Source organism: Lethenteron reissneri, chromosome 17, assembly GCF_015708825.2.
Source record: "Lethenteron reissneri isolate LAM-NWPU_2019-01 chromosome 17, ASM1570882v1, whole genome shotgun sequence".
In the NCBI taxonomy this organism is placed as follows: Eukaryota; Metazoa; Chordata; class Hyperoartia; order Petromyzontiformes; family Petromyzontidae; genus Lethenteron; species Lethenteron reissneri.
In genome coordinates this window covers 7,124,215-7,143,359 of record NC_083795.1, presented here as the reverse complement: position 1 = coordinate 7,143,359, position 19,145 = coordinate 7,124,215, and the positions used below count along the sequence as shown (strand labels likewise).

The window sequence follows — 19,145 nt, the reverse complement described above, 5'->3', positions numbered from 1 at the left end:
TGTTCAGATCATCGTCACTGTTATTGGCCTTGACTGGGAATCGAACTTGGGTCGCTGGGTTCGTAGCGCAATATGCTAATCGGTGAACTGCCGCTCCCCACGCACATGCACAAAACAAAGATCTCCCGTATAGCCTTAGCAGACTGTAGGGGCAAGTGCTGTTAGCGAGCACCTATGAAGGCCGGAACGGTACACAAGGGAGTGGGTGGCCAGCACCACGCCCGACCGCCTTTGTCTCCCTAGCGGCGATATTTACACACCGCACCAAGTACTCATTTGAGGCTGAGTCGACCTAGGAGAGGCCCATGACCGGTTCAGAAAATCGTCACTGGTGTTTGCCGTGAGCGGGAATCGAACTCGGGTCGCCAGATTCGTAGCGCAGCGCGCTAACCGCTACACTACCGCTCCCCACATTCACACACACATGCACACACATGCACACACACAAACTGAACACATTACGAGACTCGCCGACAACTTTTGCTCTAGAATACAGGTGGGAAATACAGTAAACATGCTCCAATGGTTCCAACCACATGCCGGCCTTGGCCCAGCGGTTGCCAAGTTCATCGGGCAGTTGCCACAGTGAGAGGTATCCTGAATTGAATGTGGTGCGTATCGCGTTTTACCTATCTGGACAGACGCGGCTGAAAATGTGCCCCTGTGCTGTGGAGGCGAGAGCGTGCACGGTCGAGGGAGAGCGTTCGGTGCGTCTCGGCACACGGAGCCCGTGGACACGGCTTTTTCGCCTCGGCCCACACCTGCGCGCGCGCCTGGCGCATCGGATAGCGTCGTCGAGAGCCGTTTAAGGTCGGATCTTGTGAGCTGAATTCTGCCACTTACCACTGTGACCCCTATCGCACAACGCTCTCCCCCTCTCCCCAGCACCAGAAGGCTTGCTCGCCCGCCTGCCCGCCCGCCCGCCCCCCCTATTTCCCCCACCTCGCCACCGCCCCCCTCCACTGACGAGCCGAGCCGATCCGAAAATCGCACACTGAACAGGCGGTCAAGCGTGGCTGGGAATCCTGCCCCGATTAACTCCCCCCCCCTCCGCCCCCTCCCCTGTGTTCGGCTGCGTCAATTTTGTGCGAGTAGGAGCCTCCCTGCTTGAGGCAGTGCCTCTCTCAATGGGGACAGCCCAGGGGGTGGTGGGGAGGCGTGAACCGGGGGGGGGGGGGGGCGGGGGGGTAGGGGGCTCGTGGTGAGCGGCGGGCGGCATGCGGTTCCCGATGGCTAACGAGCTCCCCGTGCGAAATCACTCGCGTGTTCTCCGTCCGACATCGATCGTCGTCGTGATCCGTGAGAGTCAGCCCACTGCTGGATGGAGGTCTCCCCAGAAGCTGCCGTCTCCGGCTGTCCTGCGGCTGCAGCCAATTCGTCCGGCGCTGCAGCCGTGGGGGTGTTCAGGGTCGTGGCGCGTGTTGGTGGACTTTCAGGGCACGATGTCCGACGTTACGCTCCGTGCGCTGGCAGCTTCTTCGGAGTCTGAATATTCCATCGAGCATCGTGCCAAATAACACGTGGTACAACCAGAATGACACATCTACAGCTGCTCTTTCTGTGCTACATCTCGACATTGGACTGCCGCCCGTGCACGTTCCCGTCGGCCGTCATCCCTTCTAGTTACGCGTCCTGCCCAAGCTCGCTAACCTCAATAATGACGTTTGTTTTGCCCCAGAAAGCCTCACTCGACTCTCTCTCTAGGCTGAGGACCGGTTTAGGTAACTGTGTCCGTGGTGTTGGCCGTGAGCAGGAATGGAACTCGAGTCGCCGGATTCGTAGAGCATCGCGCTAACCACTATGCTACCGCTCACTGCATAAAGATGCATTTGCATACGCTTCCAAACACACACACACAAAGACAAGGAACCCCCGTATAGACTTAACAGACTGTTGGGGCAAGTGCTGTTACCCGAGCACCTATAAAGGCCGCTGCAGCACACGTAGGGGATGGTTGGCCATCACCACGCCGGGTCGCCTTTGTGTCCACAGTGGCGACGTTTGCACACCGTGCCTGGTGCTCATTTGAGGCTGAGTCGACCTAGGGGGAGGCCCAGGACCGGTTCAGTTAATCGTCACTGGTGTTGGCCGTGAGCAGGTTCGTAGCGCAGTGCGATAACCGCGACAATACTTCTCCCAAACACACGCACTGCAAACGGACACACGCACAGGAAAGCGCACGCAGCACTGCGCATTCACCCCGAGCACCAGGGCCGTTTCTTTGGGGCCAGCGCTCCGCTAAGTCGCTAAAGCAGCGCTCCCCCCCCCCCCCTGCGGAAGCGTGAAGGTGCCCTCCCCCCGTCAGAGCGGATTGAGCGAGTGCGGATGGGGTCCCCCGCCTCGTCTCTGACACGGTGCCACTCAGCTGGTAATTGGGCGTTAACGCGACCGACCACAGCGTGGACGGCCTGGGTAGCTGCGGGGGTTGGGTTAGGGGGCATGTTGTTTTGGGGGGGGGGGGGGGCGAGGAGGAAGTTTGTGCAGCGATGGTTGGGGCGAGTGCAGTGGCGTTGTTGTGCAGGGCTGGTGAGGTGGTTGGGGTGATAGCGGTGGCCTTGTTGGGGTGATCCGGTGCAGCGCACAACCCTGCCTCGAAACGACGTTGTGTGCACCCTTGCATCTTTCATCTCTTGCAATTTCGATCAAATTTCATTCGGCAAATTAAATGTATTTGGCTATCATGAACGCAATTATTTCTTCGCAGATTAATGCCAGAAACTAGAGTCTATCCACCAAACGCCTATTGCATTTTTAAATTGATTTGCGGTCTTACATTTCATGGTTGTTGCAGTATGCATTCAGTTATTATGTCTGTGGACAATTTATTTATTTCGTCTTTAATTGTAATTAATCCCCGTCCCGTATATTTGCACCCGATCTCTCTTCCGAATGCGACTCATCTCCACGTGCTCTCCTCACCCTCCGGGCCTGTAAGCGTAGATAGAAAGGAAGCTCGCCGTTTTTGGCTTGTCGGGGTTCGAAAAGAAGAACGGAGCACATTTTCCCACTCGTTAAAACCACCCTTCGTCCAGCAGTTGGAACGATTCCGTTATAGGGCTAAGGGTTACAATCCGCGACTCGAGGGTGCAACGCATCCACGAGTTACAAGGGGCATCTCATGCGAGCTGACAGTTTGCAAGACAACACCAGATGATTATTGGGCTACTCTAAATACATTTCCACAAAATCCACTCTGTTGTACTATAATTTCCGGCCAGTTTGCTTTTGAAAAAGAACTCGTAGCTCATTGAGCTGTACCTGGTAAAACAAAAATACAGTAGTTTATTTTTGTATTTTAGTGATTTGCTTACATTTTCCTATACTTTGAAATCTTATCGTTTTTCGTATTGTTTGTTGTTGTATCTCTCTGACCCCCACCCCTTCTGGGCATCTGTGGAAAAGAGCTTTGTAGGTCATCGGATTTCTCCAGGATAAATAAAGATTCTGCTTCTGAGTTTGGAAAGTGGATAAAACCGCATTTCCCCCCAGTGTTCTAAAGCAAAAGTTGGGAGTGCGTCATCTTCTAACCTATAAACGTCATTCTTTGTCTGTCTGTGTGTGGACGCACGCTTGCGAAGGATTTGGCTCCCAAACCGTGGGGTGTATGAATTTCGATTTAAAGCTTTCGTGACTGCAGGGATTCATCTTCTTGTTTCTTTCGGTAAAGTCACGTAGAAGGGAAGTAATAAAATAATAAAAATAAAACATAATAAAACAATTCTCACGACGTTTCGGCTACAACGCAAGCAGCCGTCACCTGAAGACGGCTGCTTGCGTTGTAGCCGAAACGTCGTGAGAATTGTTTTATTATGTTTTATTTTTATTATTTTATTACTTCCCTTCTACGTGACTTTACCGAAAGAAACAAGAAGACGTGGGGTGTATGTCTACATTTTTTGCCAGATACAACGCTGTAAACCCTGCGGTGAGCAAGCGTGATTCCTTTTTCCCATCCGTCAAGTACTTTATTTAGCGATTTCAATCAAAGTACACAACGCTTAAGGTTAATTCTATTTTAATGTGGTTGTGTGTGTGAGTCCATGTGTGTGTGTGTGTGTGTGAGTCGATGTGTAAGTCTATGTGTGTGTGTGTGTGTGAGAGTCGCTGTGTGTGTGTACATTGATATGTGTGTGTAACTCCATGTGTGTGTATCTAAAGTCAGTGTGTGCGTGTGTGCGTGTGTGCGTGTGTGTGTGAGGAGCGTTAATGTAGCGGTTAGCACGCTGCGCTACGAACCTGGCAACCCGGGTTCGATTCCCGCTCATAGCCAACACCAGTGACGATTATCTAAACTGGTCCTGGGCCTTCCCTAGATCGACTCAGCCTCAAATGAGTGCCTACAGCATTGCATAAAAACATCGCTACGAGGGAGACAAAGGCGGCTAGGCGTGGTGCTGGCCACACACCCCCTCGTTTACCATTCCCGCCTTCATAGGTGCTCGCGAACAGCACTTGCCTCAACAGTTTGTTAAGGCTATATGGGGGATCTTTGTCTTCTGTTTGTTAGACTAGATTTGTACAACTTTAGTTTGGAGTGCTTCTTACTTTCTGGAACGTTTCATCATTCGTAGAATGCGGGTTTAACAGTAGCATTAAGAATCATTTGATAATTTACCATTCTTGGTCACTTCGATTGCAATAAGGCCTTCTGACACTTTTTGGTAAAGGGGGCAGGGTGGGCTTCGTTTTGCATATATGACCATACTTCACCATGCTGGTCAGTGTGGGTTGGCGTATTGGAGATGCAGGGTCGGGGGGGGGGCAGTGACACCGGACGTTAGATCAGGAGGGCGACTTATTGCGGGTTGTAAGTTCGGGTGGGGAGGTCGTGGAGGTTTGAAAAGGAGGGCGGAGGGTGGTGGTGGTAGTGGTGGGGGAGGACTCGGTAGAGTGGAAGGTGATGTGGGCTATGTGGTCTAATCCCCTTTTTGCTTGTTTGCTATTCACTCTCTTTGCGCAGATTTGCCGGCTTTTCGAGGGTCGCCCGGGGTGTAATATTACTTAACGCGTTTGTCCCCGCGCAGCAGTGAGCCCAGGCTCGAGCCCCAGGAGTGTGTCCCTTTGATGTGTCCAACTTGTCCCGGAGCGCCGCAGTGCCGGGCGCTTGTAATCTGGCCTCTGGCCGACAGAGTCCCAGGACCCAAGGCAATAGGGTGTGGCAATCCCCCCCTCCCCCAACTCTGCCTGCACTTCCCCCCCCCGAGTTCGGGAATTGAACTCAGGTTGACAAGTTTGACCGCGCGGTTGTGATACACATCTCACCTCCAGTCCACCGCGGTCAACTAAGAGGTGTGTGTCATAGTCGTAGAAAATGCGTTTTCTCTTTGTGATGTCGTGAGTTCAAAGCCCTGGCAGAAGTCAATAATTGCCCTGTTTGAAGAAACGGTCACTGCCAGAGAAATGTGGAATTTTCATCACTGGCTTATGGCTGTACTCCGTGACATGGGTGATTGGGACTGGCGACTTTTTAGAAACTCATAAATGAAAGTTCATTTTGGCATTCCGAGTGGAAAAATTAGTGTAAAAAAAATATACGCTCATCCAAAGTTGCAACGTGTCAATTTATCGTAAGCCGGAACAGTTGTTGTCCACTCTTGCCTAACTCGGCACAAAGCAGTTATTTAGTTGACTGTTGAGAATTTTTCAAATGATAGAATGTGGCTCTCATAGGTTGGCTGCATATGCGTAACGCTAATTAGATTTTTTTTATCACGTCTGCAATTGTCGAGAACACGTTTTTTTCCCCTTCCTCAGCAGTGCCACAATTGCCGATTTGTCGCGCCTTAATTGTACTGTTGACTTTTCTGCAAAAAAAAGTTATTAAAAATATAATTGTACCCTACCAACCATCTCTAATATTATCTTGTGTGTTTTTTATTATTATTTTTATTAATATTTTTTTTATTAAAATATGCTTTTAATTAAAACGCTCTGAAATATTTTATTTTATTCCTTGAACTAAAATTGCTGTTTCGCAGTTAAAGTGGAAATCCGGTGTGTATTTCTGTCCCGCTTTTTTATATTATTTTAAAACTCTTAACGAGATATCGCTTTACAATTTGAATTGCACGAAACTAAAGTGGAGCGTTTAAACGCGATTATAGCTTGCATTTTTACAATAGAGTTGAAGTTTCCTTTTGCAAGTGTTGCATTATAATACAAAATTATATATGCTATTGTATAAAAAAACACTCTAAATGAGAGGGGAGATATGCAGACAATTGTGCATTAATTATGTCATATTGACCAACTTTTAAAATTACTTCAGGCCGCTATCTGCAGCAGTAATGATTAAATTTGTATAATTATGCCTAAATTGGTGAGCCTCCGTAGAAAATAGACTGCTCTCAAGTTTGTTAATGATCCTGCTATGTGGTTGCACAAAGAGTGTCAGCAAGCAGGCTTGAGGTACAATAAACACGATTCGTGAACGGGGTCTCTGAATGCACACCTGCGTTTGAGTGCGTTTGTTTTTGTGTGCGTCTGTAAGTGGGGAGCAGTAGTGTAGCGGTTAGCGCGCTGCGCTACGAACCTGTAGGCCCCGGTTCAATTCACGCTCACGGCTAACACCAGTGACGATTATCTGAACCGGTCCTGGGCCTCTCCTAGGTCGACTCAGCCTCAAATGAGTACCTGGTGCGATGTGCAAACATCTCCACTCGGGATACAAAGGCGGCCGGGCGTGGTGTTGGCCACCCACCCCCTTTGTATGCCATAGGTGTGCTACTCGCTAACAGCACTTGCCTCGATTTGTCTGTTTAGGCTACATGGGGGATCTTTGTCTTTGTGTACGATAAACACAGTATACACAACTAGAGTTCAGAAACATTTCCAATTGTATATCACCAGAACAAGTTGTGCCCAATAAATGTTAGACAGAGCAGAGCCTCGCCATTCTGGCGAATTGCCCGATGATGCTGGATGCAATTTCCAGCGAAACGTCGTACTACTCAAATTGTAAATGTTGTGGTTTCACGCTTCAACACACCGGTGGGCGAAAGCAGTGAACTATTTGTCTTTTGTCAACGTGACACTTTTTTACTGATTGGCCGTGTCGGGTGGTGGAGGGTTACGACACATTTATAAATAACGCGATCTAAACCCAAAAACGTTGATTATGAGTTTTAAAATACACATCCTTGTTAACTGGGGCGGTGAATTTGGTTCATGCACTGTGCTACGAAGCCCGCGACCTAAGCTCGATTCCCGGTCACAGCTCACGTGAATAGAACAGCAGCCAGCTGACGGATCCGTCTATTGGGGTGACGTCTCGTTCTCGACATCGCAAGAGCTTTCTGTCCATCCAGTCGGCATGTTACTTGCACCGTTGGACTGCACACCTCGTATCTGGCTTAAAGAGATACATTAGAACATATGGAAAATGGGGATAAATTACGAAAAAATTACCTAACTTATTTTTGTGGGTGCAAATAAATCGATCGTCTCGTAAGCATTCGGCCTTTCAGCTCTTTGGCCAAAAGGGACACTGCTCCGTTGAACAAAATAGCTTCTCGGGAAACGAAATGTAAATAAAAAGGCCCTTGATGTCCATGTTGTGCAGCCTTAATGGTGAGACGTTGTCAAATTTGGCAAATTTCAAGCCATGACGTTTGACATTCACTCCAATTTAGTTTTACAAATTGTCGAATCGCGTGTGAATCTCAAGACGCTGACAAAATGGAGAGAAATGTGCCCATCCGTAGTTTTTTGTTGTTGTCGTTTCCTCACGAGAAGAAATTGTGGGCATAATTGTCCAGGCCCAAGAGGGAATTGAGTCGACATACAGGTAGAATTACTTTACAACATACTTTGATAATCTGGCAGCAGTTTCAGAGATTAGGAAAACTGTGACAAAAAATACTGAACACTAATTGGGTATAATTTTAAAGGTTTTAGAAAATATGACTTGTAAGTGGATTCAATTAGGTTTGACGAATACGTGAAATGGAATGCAGCATCAAAACCACAGCGCAGTAAAAAAAAAGTGTTCGTGTGTCCGATACCATGGGTATCTCATGAGCGTTTCTCCCTTATCAAATAGGTCGACGTACTATACATGCTGTTTGCCTGAAGTAATCGCTTACGTTTTGTTTTAAGTAAAAAAAAATCCTTATGTTTTGTCACTTTTTAAAGTTTGCACTTACACGGCTTTACCCCGATACACATTAGACAGCATGTGTAAGCATAGTGTCTGTGCGTGCATGTGTCTACGTGCGTGTGTGGTTGTGCGGGATGTGTGGTTGTGTGGGGAGCGGTGGTGTCGCGTTTAGCGCCCTGCGCTACGAACCCGGCGACCCGAGTTCGATTGCCGCTCACGACCAACACCGGTGAAGATTACCTGAACCTGTCCTGGGCCTTTTCCGGGTCGTGCGGTGTGTAAAAACATCGCCACTGGGGAGACAAAGGCGGTCGGGCGTGGTTTCCGGCCTTCATAGGTGCTCGCTTAGCAGCATTTGCTCCAGCAGCCTGTTAATAGGCTACACGGGGGAACTTGGTGTTGTCTTGTGTGATGTGCTCGTGTGCAATCGGCAGGTGGGACTAAACGTCTTCATTCAGAGAGCCAGCGGCTTCAGCCCGGCCACCCGTCTCCTCATCCAGCGCCTCATTCCCTTCCCTGCCGTGGGTAAAGTTCCCACACCCACAACGACCGCACACCCCCCCCCCACTAATACCCCCCCGCCACTTCTACCCCCCCCCCCCCCACTACTACCCCCCCCCAAACCACCCCACCCTCTCCTTTCCCAACCGCAACACCACACACACACCTTACATGACGCTCTGCATCCACCCCTTCCACATTCCGCTGTTTTGAATTTCACTTTTATTTTACAGCCCTTGTTTCTGTTAAAAACCTTGAACAGGTGACATCGTCGGTGTCAACATTGGCATTTCTTTCTGGTGCTTGTTGCTGTTGTTGTTCGGGGGAGAGGCTAATGCCACTGACATGTGCGTGCGAGCCAAAATATTTGATTCAAATAAGTGTCGTTTGTTTGGATCCACGTTGTTTTGTCAAATGTATGGGATGGATACGATTATATATATGTTTCTTGCAAAATTGTTCTTTGAGTTTGAAAAAAAGGAACGCGCATGTCTAAACATTTTTTACAAAAAAGTTATTTTTGAAAAATGGAATGAAGATTAAGTTGAGTTCGGGTGCACGTGACAGACTGTGTCCGATCACGGCCAATTGTAATCAGGAGGCGACTGTGAAAACGCCTGAATCTCCGTGATAAAGGTGATCGTGAAAGATAAACTATTCTCTATTTGAAAACAAAGTTTCTCAACTTTAACAAATGCATTGTTTCATTCGATTAAGCTGCATTATCGTCGCTAGGTGTTTCATGGGAAATCTAGCGACCAAAAAGTGCGAAGACTCATTAACAGTGAGCAGCACTTGCATTAGGCAGAACTATTGCAGAAATTCCTCCACACGAAAAAAAAAAGTGGTCGCAAAATAATACAATTGAAAGAAAAAGTTGAGAAAATCACCAACATTGCGGAGCAGAAAGAAAACAACCCAAGGTTTTATAATGAGCTCTCTAAAATAAATGTATCATATAGCCGCCAGACTCGGTAGCTTATTCAGTTTTGGCGCGGCGTTAATTAATGGAGGACTCGTGAGTTGCGCGGCAATTAAAGGCTTCCAGGGAGATTTGCGAGCGAGCTAGGGCAGTTTAATTATTAAGCGCATAAGGACTTAAAACTTCTATTAACGTCCTCATTATCGGCTTTAGACCAGGCCCGTTAAAGGTTAATGAGCTGCTCTGCCCTTGCCTCGCGTGACGAGGCCTTGTTCATGGGCGAGGGCGGTGGACAGAGATGAATAAATAAATAACGGGGTCTTTTTTTTCGTGGATTATTTCATTTCACCCCCTTAAGATGTCACCGCGTGTTTCTGTGTCACCTCAAACGTCTTTAGTTCGCTAGCCACAGCCGTTCCTAGAGTCTTCAGTTACTCGGCGTATGCTCCTGGAGTATCTTTGTGTTTGCGTGCGTGCGTTCCTATCGAACGGGGAGCGGTAGTGCAGTGGTTAGCATACTGTGCCATGAGTCAATTCCTACTCATGGCCAACATCGATGATGAATATTTCAACTGGTTCTGGCCCTCCCCTAAGTTTTTTTTAGGCTCATGATTCAAGCATGGAATTTTGTGTGTGAGATATGATTTATGCAAATGAAATGTTAATTCACATGTAAGCAAATGTAGTCATCAAAACTGTACAAATGAGAACACTGATTTTAATTCCTAGTGGGACGGGGGGGCATCCGTGGTATTGAGTGACGGAGTCGTGTCTAGACGATGAAGACATCATTTATTGAAAAGAGCATTCGCTGAACATTGATTGGCCCACAGAGCACCCCCGGGCAGCCACGTGATCTCTGTGATCTGATTCGACATTGCCATCCCAGTCACCCACGAGTGGTGGCAGCCAGGGGCGGATTAAGATTGTGTAGGCCCCTGGTCTACAGGTACTGTGAGGCCCCCAGTAATATTTTCAAAAGGAAAACAAAGTTAAGAAAAATAGAATTTATTTTTACAGCTCCTAAAGCCCCGTGCCTTCATCCGGCCCTGGTGGCAGCGGTCACATTTGCCCGATTTTGCGCGAGCAAATTTGTCAAAGCGTCCGAAAACGGCGCCGACAAATATTGCCGGCCACGATTGACCAGAAACGATTTACCCTAAAAAGAAACGTGCCAGGGCGCGACCCGGTCCTAAAGCGTCCCCCCTCGCATGCGGAAACCCAACAGCCACCGCCAACGTGTGCAACGTTCTGCTGATGCGGCACAACGAGCTGCAGGAGGGGGTGGACGTCGTGGATGAGCACGGCCGCGTCGTGGGGACCTCGCGGACAGCAGCGAAGCACGTGAGTGTGGGACGCCCACACACACACAAAGACAAAAATCCCACCCCTCTCCATATAGCCTTCGCAGACTGTTGGGGCAAGTGCTGTTAGTGAGCACTTATGAAGGCCGGAAAAAGTGGGTGCCCAGCACCACGCCCGACCACCGTTGTCTCCCGAGTGGCAATGTTTACACATCACACCAGTTACTCATGTGAAGCTGAGTCGACCGAGGTGGAGGCTCAGGACCGTGTCAGATAATTGTCACTGATATTGGCCTTGAGCAGGAATCAAACTCGGGTTGCTGGGTTCGTAGCGCAGTGCGCTAACCACTACACTACCACTCCCCCCTACACACTCGCACACACAACAAAAACCGCTATTTGCCACAAAGTGGCGGTGATGTCACCACGGCGCTTGTGCCAGGGTATGTCCACTTTAAGGCCACGTGCAATGTCGAAAGGATCGCTGGAAGGAGGTCACGGAACAGACCCAGGTGCCATGGGTTGACTGACCGAGATGACTGACAGATGCACCAGCTGTGCCCCGTGCTGTATCAGTTGGCACTTCTGGCACACACATGCGCGTCACACGCACACACGTGCGCGTCACACGGCCGTCAGCAGAGCAGCAGCTACCCTCAACCTGGCTGTCACAGGCTCCCAATCAACCACCACCAACCACAGTAACCCCACTTGCCTCTCAACCCCACCCACAGCCCCTCCCCCCACCACCACCCCAGCAAGTCAAGGCATCATTTAGCCCCCCCCCTTCCCCCGCTGCCTGTAAAATGGTGGTGGTGTCATCCATGCCAGCAGTGTCTCGTGCTGTGTTGGTAACATTTCACCATAGTGACCACGGTAATCCTCATCACAACCTTAACCCCAACCCTAATGCCAACACTAATCCTCAATTTAACTCCCAATGCGAACCCTATAACCCCCTTAGCCTTAATCCTAAAACTAATCTTTACGCCAAGGCTGATAATAAGCGTTTATCTAGTCCCACACGAACAATAACCCCGATACGAACCCAAAACCAGCCTCTAACTCTGACCTTTATGCTATCGCTAACCATTACCTTATTGCCAACCCTAATGCTATGCCTAATACGAACAAATAACACTATGTAACACAATTTTTGTTCCTGGGTAGTAAGTGTTATTTCGTAATTGCTTATGCTTTAAAAGTACAAAAAATGGCTGTTATTCCCCACAAACTTTTGTGACCAGGACAGTGATATTTTTAAATGTATCTATTTTCAATGATAAAACGGGCAAATTTGTGTCTTATCGTTCACATTAAATCAGAAAATGCAACATATGAATCAAAATTAAAACAAAAAGAATACAAAAGATTTAGACACCAACGCGCACTACCACAGGCGGGACTGGCATGTCCGATTAGTACGGTTGGATTCAAACGTACATACTTAAGGCTCGAGTGAGGCTTTACTCGATGGATAAAGGGCAATTGGGATGCAAATCCCAACGCTGACCCTGACCTAACCCTGAACTCAAATAGTAAAGCTACTCCTCCAACTGAACCGACACGGAATGGCTGTGTAACAATTCACACAACGAGCTGTTCCATGGCAGAAAATGCCACAATAGTGGCCAAACGATCGGTCGTACCCATCGTGCCTTCCACGTCCCGTGACACCATCAATCCCGCCCGCGTGACCGTCACCAATCCCACGTGACACCACCAATCCCGCGTGACGCCACCAACCCCCACGTGACGTCACCAATCCCACGTGACACCACCAATCTCATGTGACACCACCAACCCCACGTGACGTCACCAATCTCATGTGACACCACCAACCCCACGTGACGTCACCAATCCCACGTGACACCACCAATCCCGCGTGACGTCACCAATTCCACGTGACGTCACCAATCCCACGTGACGCCACCAATCCCACGTGACACCACCAATCCCACGTGACGTCACCAATCTCACGTGACACCACCAATCCCGCGTGACGTCACCAACCCCCACGTGACATCACCAATCTCATGTGACACCACCAATCCCACGTGACACCACCAACCCCACGTGACGTCACCAATCCCACGTTACACCACCAAGCCCGCGTGACGTCACCAATTCCACGTGACGTCACCAATCCCACGTGACGCCACCAATCCCACGTGACACCACCAATCCCACGTGACGTCACCAATCTCACGTGACACCACCAATCCCGCGTGACACCACCAATCCCACGTGACACCACCAATCCCACGTGACGTCACCAATCCCGCGTGACGTCACCAATCCCGCGTGACGGTGGTTGAGCCGATGGTGGGGCACTGGTTGAGCCGAGCGACGGAGTGATGACCAACAGGAAGGAACACGCCCGAAAGGACGTCCACTGCAGTTGGAACAATGAATTCAGCTTGCGTTTAGGTGTTATGGTGCCACAGTGGCGAGATATTAACTATCTCGCCTGGTGTGCAGGAGGGTCTTGGGTTCGATCCCGACCCTGACGATGCCTGTGCGTTTAGAGTTTGCATCTTCCCCTCGTGGTCACGTGTATTTTTCTCCAGGTCCTCTGGTTTTTCCACCCAACATTTAGAATCAACATGCGTTTCAAGCATTTGACCGCTATAATTTCCACCACGATAAGACACTTAGTTGAGCTATCATTTGTGCTGCATTCTGGTAAAATTAAAATGGTTTATAGTTGAAACCATATGTTTTCTCTGGAAATCACATTTTTTGGTGCGTCTCATATTTTGTTATTCATTGCTATCCTTTATTTATTTTCAGCCTGCACGCACATTTATTCCCTGATCAGTTTCTTATCATTTAGCCAAAGTGTTAGAATTGGTTTCAACTAGAGGGGAGGGATTCGTAAGTATACACACGTCGATTTTGAACCACGACAAGAGTGACGGCCGAAGGAGGTAACGCACCTAGGAATAAGGATCCATCATGGAGATGGAGTGACGAAATAGGCTCGTGTGGATGTAAACGAGCCCTAAATACATCTGATGTTCACACTGTTGTGTTTTTTTTCACACAGCCCGTGGCGGGCTCGTACGTCGCCGCGTTTCCTCGTTAATCTACTTTGCGAGAGAGTCTTTCCTGTAAGGCCCTTTGCGAGGATGCGAACGTGTGCACAAATGAGTGTTCACGCGCGCGCGTGGCCTCTGTCGTTGCGAAAACAGCGGCAGCAAATAACCGCTCTCGTCAAACACCCGAACGCGTTGCCCGGGCCCCAGAAGCCGTTTCGAATCCGGTGGCACGTGAGCCTCGAATGCCTTGCACATTTCCTTCCCCAGACTAAACTGCAGAGGTGTGCGTGTGCGTCTGCGCGCGTTCTAAATTATTTCTTTCTCCGTCGAGCAACTTTAAATAACCGGCGCTCATCGATCGCTCATCACCTGCAGCGATTGTGTTATCCGCTGCTAGATGAAAGGATTCCCACACCATCGCCATTCCCTCAAAGTCCCGTGATGCTACCAGTCCATCCCGCTTGCTATACACGGAGCTGATCTCATTGCTCCATCTCTGCAGTTGTACCCACCCAGGCACATTCCCTCCTTTGCACTTTCGCTGCCATTCCGCCATCAGTCTTGCCCATCGTCCATCATCCCTTGCATTGGCGTTTCTTGCCCAAATCCCACTTGAATGAACAGTATCCATGATAACTAAATTGTATGCATGTATGTATGTTGCACTTCTTTTGCACCGCATGTAGTCATACACTCGTGTTTATTCTCTAACCCACGTGCTGTTGTCCAACACGTATTGTTTTTAATTCTCGGCGCCATTACAGAATCAGATTTACGATGATGGTCATTGGTGACTGGGCTGACATCCTCAACTTGCTACAAACTTGAGAACCCGGTTTGATTCTTGTACTGTAGGTGGTTGAAACCTGGATTCTAACCCAGAGTCTCGGCAGTGCCGGCTCAACTCCTCTGCTACCTTTGTGCATTTTCCAACTTTTGTAAAATTTTCACGTTTCTGATCAGTAAATGGTTATTTTTGTCTATATATATTATCCACGGTGCAAGCCAGCTTTGAAAATCGGCCTCCTGCGTGCAGATGCTTCCAGCTGCGTTGACACCTGCATGTAAAACACTGACGAGGAGACTTAATCAGAAGCTGTAAACTCGTGTCCCAGGCTGTTACCACGTCGTCATTTAATTTACGCACTTTACTTGGATAACTGATGGTGCAAATGGCGCGCGATGCTTTTCAAGAGCGTCAATGCAAAACTGTGACCTGGCACGGAATTTGCATTGTCAAATTAGTCCCCAAAAATGTGTTTGCAAGGCGTAAACGAAACCGCGCGGCGGCGCAATGCAGGCTGTTTACAAGCGGCGCGGAGGGGGGCTTGCGATTCGCCCGCCCGTAAGCAATTGTTAAACGATGGCTGGCATGAACTAATTTTCGGGGCCTCGCGAATCAATTTGTAACCTGTCGGCCGAGGTCTCGCGTTGTTTCCCAGTTATAAGTTTGTGGTTACAGCATTGTGTCAGAAATGTTAGACATGGAAGTGGTTTAGCGCAGCGTGCTAACCACTGCACCACCGCCCCCTTTAGCCAAGCAAACTTTGTTGAGTCTGAAGACTCGTTCGCTGGAGGGTCCTGCATCGTGATGCTTGGCCGGTGCCATGTACCGGTGTTTTGGTCGAAGGTGGGAAGACACCAGAAAAATGATTTGTGATCCATGCAAGGTTGATAACTCAAAGCTCTGCGCAGTTGGATACAATCCGTTGTTGTGCTGCCATCTCCCTGCTACCTCACAGCCATTATTGAGGCTCTTCTGTAAGTTGTTCATTGAAATAGTGCGTTCACACTTTTTTATATATAAAATGCACCGTTCATCATTCGACTTCCCTCGCTTGATATTTTGAGCCTATTGACGCTTACTACGTACGCTCACCCGAGAGTAAAATTCGGAGGCTTACACCGCCTCCCCCACCCTGTCATCCGATTCGGATCCTAGCATGTGGCTTTACTCTGTCGAGTTTCTGAGAGCCGCTTCCCTGTCCCTCCCACACATCTCTCGTGCCGCCTTCTCCCCACCTTCCACGAGTCGCCGGGGAGTTGCTCCCTGTCCTCCTTCGCACTCATCGCTCAAGCCCCTCCACTCCTCCCTCTCACGAGACGCTGGGGACGCCGCCTCCGTAAAAACTTGCGTTCAGATCGACGTCGACGGTCGTGCACGCGCTCAGATCCATTGAAGGGCGCCCCGTGTGTCATTTGTTGTTGTTGTTGTTGTTTGTGGGAAGTTTGGGCATTTATTCTGGTTGTCTGGCCACCAAGGGAGATGTCAATCAATCAGTCAATCTTCATTTTACGCCCTTAATAAAGTGGGCATTGGTGCACATTACATTACAACGGAGTAGGAACACCGGATGAGCAAAGTCAATTGTAACCGCACACAAAATAAAGTGCAACCGAGCGCAATGAATAGCATAAGAAAAGTAAGTAGTCCCTAAAAATACAGGAAAAGTAAACAGACCGTTTTAATTTAAAAAATTCGATTTTATGGGAAGGCAAGTCTGAATACATGTATCTTACACGAACTGCGGAATTGAGATGTGTTGCCGTGATGCCGAAAACCTATGCGTTTTGGAAATCAGTCGCCTCTAATAAAATACCACGTGAGCCCAAGCCTGAAGCTCCAACCTGCGCGCAGCTCCGCAGGCTCAAGTGGCAACCCCGCTCGTTGCGGGCCCAACCCCATCAGGACCGCCGTGGCAACACGAGCCGAGTCTGCTCTGCCCGGGTCACACACCTACCTAGCCGGCACTCTCCCCGGTGAGAGTGGGCACGCGGCACGCGTTTGTCCCACAACCGTGTTTGTTTGTCTCGCCCCGCACGGCGGCCGCGCTCGCTCCGTTCCAGGCGCTGGCGGAGACGGCGGTGACGCGCATCGTGCTGCCCATGCCCATCCTGGTGCTGCCCCCCCTCATCATGGCGATGCTGGAGAGGTGAGGGCAACGCGCACTCGCTCATAATTCGCGTTCTCGCCCACTCGCTAGGCCTCGGCAAGGTAAGGTAATTGACCCTTTTTACCGGGTAAAAGGGTAAAGTTAAAGGGTAAAGGTGTCGACATGCCAAGGGGTAAGGTAAAGGGTAGGGTAAATGTAGCGTGGAAGAATTACCCGGTAAATACCTTGTTTACCGCTCTGTGGCGCAGTCCGTGGCCTCCATTTAAAATTGGAATCATCGAGAGTATTCTATATGAATGAAGCGCTCTACCTAGCATTTAGCTGTTATAAACCTTTTTAATGTGTAGTATCCCAGTAATTACCTTGTCATTCGGGTAATTTTTATGGGGTAAGGGTAAAAGGTAGGGTAAAGGTAGGCTCGTTGTTTTTACCTTTTACCTTACCTTGCCGAGGCCTACCACTCGCTTACCAACTCGCTCGCTCATAGTTCACTTGCTCGCCAACTCGCTCGCTCACTCATTGAGAATTCACTTTGATTTTCCCTTCTGGTAGGAAGTGCGATTGTGATGAAAGGTTGAAAAGGTTTCAGTTGTCTCAAAAGCGTCCGGGTTGGATCGGGGAATCACAGGGATAAGGAGCCAGCAACTACCCAGGTTCTGAGTTTGAATCTGGGTTTTGGCCACCCATGGTTAAACTGAGTTGAGAGTTGATGATCTCAGGTCAGTCACCAATAGCTGCTTAAAAATGAAACCCGTTTTATTAAGTTCGTGTTTTTTTTTACTGAATTTAGCTAAATTCCAGATCTGAGACTGAATCACGTTGGTTTGATTGGGTGAATAAATGGTCGTGCCCCTACTGTGGCAGACTACAATCTAAAATAATCATCATAATTAGATATTTATCTGTGCAGGAAAGCCCTACTCGGTCTCATTGACGGTCCTTCTTGGGGTGTATCGCCAATTACATTTCCTCTCTGTGTGTTTCTGGAGCTCATGAAAAAAAACTCATCGAAAGAAGGGATTATTCCTAATACATTAAGAGACCGTTCCTCAGTAGCCAACTTGCTGTACTCATTAACAGTAAAGCCTTTATTTCTAATGCTTAATTATACAGACAACAATGTTTTTACTATGAACATAAAAACACATTTTATTATGCTATGTATTACATGAAGTAATGTTTTGGATTATTAGTCAAATAATTTAAAATGTACTTTGGCTGCTAGCAAGGTGTCCCACAAATAAACATAAAAAAACATCTTTAGGAAAAGAAAATGAACGCAAACTATATTTGCATTACACCTGGCGTGGACGAGTGCACCTTAACATCTTCACGTCTGCAGCGTTGTGGGTCAGGCAGCCTGTTGCTGCCCTGGCCTGAGTATCGTGTTCCCTGTGCCTGTGTAAGGCTTTAATACTGGTAGGAACCTCCTGGTTACACCAGCCCACAGGGGATTATTGTGTCCGTCATGCAGGGAGGGGCTGGGTGGGGAGGGAGGGGCTGGGTGGGGAGGGAAGGGGAGGGGCGGGGAGGGTGGGGAGGGTCTGGGTGGGGAGGGTGGGGAGGGTCTGGGTGGGGAGGGTGGGGCTGGGTGGGGAGGGGCTGGGTGGCGAGGGTGGGGCTGGGTGGAAGTGGTGGGGCTGGGTGGGGAGGGGCTGGTCACCCCGTGGTGCCCTTATAAAACTCAACGTTTAACCTACTCACGCCGGCTTGTGCCCGCCCTCACAGTCGGGCATATTTGCGGAATACACCACGCCGCCGTTGACCCTGGCCATTGACCGAGCAACCCAACGTTCCTACCAGCTCCCTCCGCAGGAATGTGTAAACAGAGCGCCTCCCATTATTGTCTGCGAAGTGCGTCACTACATACATGCACACGAACATATATGTACGTGCACACTCGTGTAGGCGCACGCGCACACAGATACACGCACTAAACACACACGCAAACACTCGATGACCCAACTCCATATGCATGGCGTTAAATCCTTTACCCGTCAAGCAGGAGTCACACAGCTTAACCCCTGTGGCGGGTCATTAAGTCATCTGTCAAGCTACACATGTGTCGCTCGCTCGATTAATGTTGTCCCCGCTAATCAGCACAAACGTCAAGTTCTACCGACGATCGGCAAAGGTATTCGCAACGGCTTAGGGCCTGTCCTCAGAAACTCGGGCGAGGCGCTCTGCAGATTTACCACGCGTTTTGTTTGTGTTGGAGCGCTTCGGTTTAGGGAAAAATTGAGGATGCGTGTGTGGGCTGCAGTGGCGGCGGCAGTGGCGAGTGTTAGCCCCGTTGAGAGCTGCCGGACGAGTGTTTTGCAGCGGGTTGAGAATCCAATTGCTCAGCTCCGTATGAAAACGCGTTGACACGAGTAACCAATTGTC

General features: G+C 49.2%; 1 protein-coding gene across 1 annotated transcript in view; it reads left to right on the top strand.

Annotated features, from left to right (window-relative positions):
- The window catches only part of SFXN5 (sideroflexin 5), a 135,324-nt gene that overhangs the window by 75,566 nt on the left and 40,613 nt on the right, over window positions 1-19,145 (top strand). The window contains exons 10-12 of the mRNA XM_061552992.1: window positions 8,533-8,623; window positions 10,750-10,865; window positions 16,714-16,799. Coding sequence (XP_061408976.1) covers window positions 8,533-8,623; window positions 10,750-10,865; window positions 16,714-16,799 — 293 coding nt within the window. The remainder of the gene's footprint in view (window positions 1-8,532; window positions 8,624-10,749; window positions 10,866-16,713; window positions 16,800-19,145) is intronic.